Raw genomic sequence first — 5,408 nt, 5'->3', positions numbered from 1 at the left:
TAAATACGCTTCAGAATTACGCAACTCTACTTATTCATCACTCAACACCTTGAGGCTGGTACAGCATAGCCTCACTGCTTTTACCATGAAATCTTATTCAACTAACTAACCTAATAGATATAGAAAATTTCAAATTGTAGATGATTCGCGAAGCAGCTCATACCGATTGTAAGGTCAAGCCATGACCAAGTTAAGGTATCGCAGGACCCCTTTAACTTTAGGAAGAGCAGGACACAATGTTAAATGCCTGCCTTGACTTCTATGTCAGTGTTTTGCAAAAAACTGTTTTCTTGTTAATTACAAAGTATTGAAAAGAAAAAAAAAACGATAAGGTGTGGTGGTTCTTCAGTAAACAATTCTCTACTCAATGAGTAGAGGACATGAATCAGATCAATGCTCAAATCAATTGGTTGATATGTGGGGTTTAACGTCCCAAAACCACTATTTGATTATGAGAGACGCCGTAGTGGAGGGCTCCGGAAATTTCAACCACCTGGGGTTCTTTCACGTGCACCCAAATCTGAGCACACGGGCCTACAGCATTTTCGCCTCCATGGAAAATGCAGCCACCACAGCCAGGATTCGATCCCGCGACCTGCGGGTCAGCAGCCGAGTTCCTTAGCCGCTAGACCACCGCGGCGGGGCATTGTGCTCGAAGCAAGTGTCACACAAGTCACTTCAAAGTCATAATCTTGGCCAACTGCATCAGATGGTACACATTATGTGCAACGATTCAGAACATTTTCATATCGATTGTGCCAGCAAACTTGTCAGCATTACTCCAAAATTTGCACCAAAAAAATGTGGATATTAAATGCTAATAGCAGTACACTCTTTAGTAAATGTAGAAACTATGAAACAACCAAGGTAACGTCATTTCACATATTTACAAAATTTATTTCTATATCTACAATGTTGCATTGAGAACAAAGCTCTATAGCCATGAAGACCTTATTTATTCGATATTTCTTTCACTTCTGGAGTGTCAGGGAAAGCTTTGGCCTTGTGCGGTGGGCTCAAACCAAAAAGTTCACTTTCCTTGTCAACATCTTTCACAAAATCTGTGAAAATGCATTTCTGGCCAGTCAAAGGATCAATAATGTTGCCGTCCTTGTAGACAATCTTCTCTACCTTGTGGGCAATCCTCAGGCTGAGGCGTTCTGGTAATTCCTGCACAAAAGAAAAGTGTGCATTTATGGTTAACGAAGGCAGCTTTATACACTAGACCTTTATGAACATGACGTGCCACGGTGGACTAGTGGTTAAGGTGCTCGGCTGCTGACCCACAGATCGTGGGACCGAATCTTGGCTGTGGCGGCCACATTTCGATGAAGGCAGAAATGCCCATACTTAGGTTTAGATGCACATGAAAAAACTCCAAGTCGTCAAAATTTTTGTAGTCTTCCAGTATGGCGAACCACATAATCATATCACAGGTGTTGGGACGTTAACCCATCACAAATTTTAACCTTTTCAAACATGAAATATTGGTATGTGCTGAATTCTAGCCACAATGAATTCGACAGAGTGATTGAACAACAGTTTGATCAACACACAATAACTGATGCATGAAATACAAGGGCAAAAGAAGATGTTAGTCATGCAGGTCATGATGTAGCAGCAGGGAATCCAGAGGGAGGGCAGCATAGGTGATCACCCCATCCCCATCTTTACAGTGCCTGTCGTACCACATACACCCATTAAGACAAATGAGTGGGGCCACAATGAGCATTAATTAACAGTATTTATTTATGACGAGGTTCTCGTGATGATAGTTAACAAAAGAGTCAGGAGCCCCCTCTATCTTGTTTTACTTCAATGGAGCCCTCCCCCTCCCTACAATGAGTGGCTGGATCTGCCCATGTGATGTAGATCACGCTTCTTGTTATTGATGTCACGCTTCTCGATATCATGTCACGCTTCTCGTTATTTTCTTTAATATTTTTTTACTGAGCAAAAACGCTCTGATTAGACTTTTTGTGTGCTTACAACTAAACTGCCAAGCTTCTCGTTAACTTCTTTCATAATTTTTACTGTGCAAAAACGCTCTGATTAGACTTTTTGTGTGCTTACAACTAAACTTGGTTTAAGGTAAACATATTTCTACTTTTTCTGTTTTAAATGTTCTTGTTGTGAGTGCTTAACGACGTTTTTTTAGTATAAGTTTTTCCACATTGTTGCCATAGTACGTCCTCCTCAGCCAGGTGCTTTGACAGCCACTGGTGACTCTAGGTGTTTAGGGAGTCCGGGACATCCACCTGTAAGCATGCATGTTTGCTAAGGAAATAAACTGAAAAAAAGTTAAGCGCTTGTCCTGTCTTACAGCATTTTATTTAAAGTCTTTCATGTGGTCGTTAATTTGGGTCATGTTTACCTCCCAAAACCACGATATCAGTATGTGACACGCCGTAGTGAAGAGGCTTCTGATATTCGGACCATCTGGTATTCTTTAACGTGCATAGACATCGCACAGCACACGGGCCTCTACATTTCACCTCCATTGAAATGCGACTGCCACGGCTAGGATCAAACCCGCGACCTTTGGGACAGCAGCCGAGCACCTTAACCCCAGACATTGCACAAACATGAAGAACTCTTACTGGTATCTTGTTCAACTTTGCTAAACACATCCAAACCCAAGAGGTCTGCATGAATGAATGGATTGATATGGCTGTAACCTTTAGATCGGGCGGTGGCTAACGCCACCTAGCCGTAATACTTAGTGAACAAAACTAGATTTATCTTTTTTTTTTCCTTTAAATGGTGAACCTGATGACTACCAGTTGCAGTGAAGGACTTAATTTTCACTTGTGCCTTGATTGTAGCCACCAATAAGATAACCTCCTTTTAGTGATTTCTACCCACTTAAAGTCTATTTTGCCCTCCTTGTCCCTAAACCGCAGTGCTTTGAAAAACTCTGCGCCATAATCCTGAACTATAGGGTGAAGCCCTTTACAGACCATTATCAAGCGTTTGGCAGTTTCCTCTTCCTCTCCACACGCACTGCATACCGTGTCTACCCCTTCGTATTTGGTCCGATAAGTCTTGCTTGGCAATACTCACATCCTGGACTCAAACAGAAGGGAACTACCCCAAGAATCATTATGGATCCTTTCCTTGGCAATTTCCTGCTTAAAAGTTCGATAGATCTCTAGTGCCGACTTCTTAATCATGCCTATTCTCCACATGTCCGTCTCCGTTTCCTTCACCTCCTTCTAACCGATAGTTCTTTTTGGTTTGGCCCCCTGCTGTTTTCTAAGTATTTACCCATCAATTTTCTGGTTCGCTTCCTCCATTTTCTATTGACATTCCTATGTACAATTAGCTTTAAACCTTCCTAGCCCAAAGATCCTCCCCCATTTCTCTCCATCGCTCCTCAAATTTTATCTTGCTGCTAGCTTCCCTGCCGTCGAATGATGTTCATCTCATACCACACTGTACTCCCTATTTGGTGCATTTTGATTTATTTATAAATAAAAACATTACTATAAATAATATACTGCCGTCTCATTGCGAGACATTGAGGGGTGGGTACAGAATTTGCTTGGAAATCAGGCACAACATGAAACAAGTAAGCATACAAAATGAACGCTAAACTATGTGAATTCACAACCATATAAAAAGAAAGTTATGCAAATGCACGGATAGCAAATCAACACTGCATCAAATAACGCTTGTTAGATGGCACAAATATACAAAAAATATAAAAGAACCGCACCACTCATTTTGGACTCTGGAGGCACGTGCTGATGAATTGTTTCTGCAAATCGAGCTTGAGGTAACTGGCGAAGCGCGCCGTCTAGAACAATCTATAATTCGACTGTGGATGGGAAAAATGAGTATTTTTAACTATTTTAACGCAACCTCCTAAAGCAAGCGTATCTATTCTACGTTGCTTAACTTCTAATCTTGCTTGAACCTTTGATCTCATGCACAAGACCGCATTGCCGAACGTCAGACCAGGAACAACGACCTCTTTCCAAATTGCTCTCACAACATCATACCTATTGTAATTCCACAGTGCCCTATTTTTCATCACCGCTGCATTTCTGTTACCTTTAGTCATTACGTATATTTGGTGTTCCCTTAGGTACTTGGTCCCATTGCTTATCCATACACCCAAACATTCGCATTTATCCGTTATCTAGCATGACCTCCTGTATCCTAAGCTCACTACTTTCATTATTATAAGAAAATAATGACTGCTGATGTTTCCTTACTGAATCTCAAATCTAACTTATCTCTCTCATTACCACAGATGTCCATCAATCCCTGCAATCTGCACATGTGCGTGCGCAGCGCCCTCCTCTCTACATTGTCAATGGTCTCGCTTTGCGCCCCCCCCCCCCTCAGTGCGCACGCTTACGAGCATGCATGGAAACGCAATCAAATCAGTCTCAGTTTCTCACCTTGACAAGGACCCAGTCGCCAGGTTGACACTCCTCGTTGGCATCGAACGCTTCGTACTCTGTCCTCTTTTTATAATGCTGAAAAACATGAACAATACTGACATCAGCGCAACAAGAAATGTGAAAATTGCCTTTAAGGGACGCGTGCTTACCGCCATCAGAAAGGTGTCCAGCTCAAACCGGGTAACAACAACTCGAACAGTCTTCTTCACAGCCGATGAAACGCACTTCCCAAGAAAGAGCGCGGGCGATGTAACTGCAGCCATTACTGCGAGCAACTAATCACGCATATAATCAAACAGCACACGCGTGCAAAAACACAGAGATTAAAGGTACCCTATGACTTGAGCACGCGAGTGCACGTTACGCGCACATACACATGTGCGGCTTGCTTGCATGCACAGAGGGCGCCATGCTGGTATCGACGTCGATGGAGCTGTCGCCAAGGTGGTTATACCCTGGAGTGGTGGAAAGGCTCCGTGGCTGAAGCCGACTGCCGCCATATTGCTAAGGGCTGCAAGCGGATGGGCGCATTGTAGTGTACGCGGCTTTCGCGTTGTTTGTGTGCTAGTGATGTTGCATGTGGTGATTGTAATAGAAGAAGATGGTCCCTAACACGCCTGTGATCACTTTTTGCGACGATTATGATGGGCTCTTGTGTAAAAATTGGGTGCTCAAATTGTGTGAAGCGCGCATTGAGTGATATGTGTGGTTTAACGTTCCAAAACCACCTTATGGTTAGGAGAGACGCCGTATAGTGAATGGCTCCGAAAATTTTGACCACCCGTGGTTCTTTAACATGCACCCAAATCTGAGCACACGAGCCTACAACATTTCCGCCTCCATCGGAAATGCAGCCACCGCAGCCGGGATTCGATACCGCGACCTGCCGGTCAACAGCCGAGTACCTTAGCCACTAGACCACCGCGGCGGGGCATGTCAAGCAGGCACCGGGCATAACTTTCGATGTGTAAGTATATGCTTCGCTCGATTTTCCCT

At 43.4% G+C, this 5,408-nt stretch overlaps 1 protein-coding gene across 1 annotated transcript; it reads right to left on the bottom strand.

The window, feature by feature from the left end:
- Nucleotides 1–876: 876 nt before the first annotated feature.
- Nucleotides 877–4,835, bottom strand: mRpS17 (mitochondrial ribosomal protein S17). The gene is made up of 3 exons (XM_037427660.2): nt 4,562–4,835; nt 4,410–4,487; nt 877–1,170 (listed from the first exon to the last, which is right to left on the bottom strand). The coding sequence occupies exons 1-3, from the start codon at nt 4,673–4,675 to the stop codon at nt 952–954; spliced, it is 411 nt and encodes a 136-aa protein (XP_037283557.1). The 5' UTR covers nt 4,676–4,835; the 3' UTR covers nt 877–951.
- Between the last annotated feature and the right edge of the window lie 573 nt (nt 4,836–5,408).

Source organism: Rhipicephalus microplus, chromosome X (assembly GCF_043290135.1).
Source record: "Rhipicephalus microplus isolate Deutch F79 chromosome X, USDA_Rmic, whole genome shotgun sequence".
In the NCBI taxonomy this organism is placed as follows: domain Eukaryota; kingdom Metazoa; phylum Arthropoda; class Arachnida; order Ixodida; family Ixodidae; genus Rhipicephalus; species Rhipicephalus microplus.
Note: the sequence above shows the minus strand (reverse complement) of the source record. Positions and strands in the feature narration are given on the sequence as shown.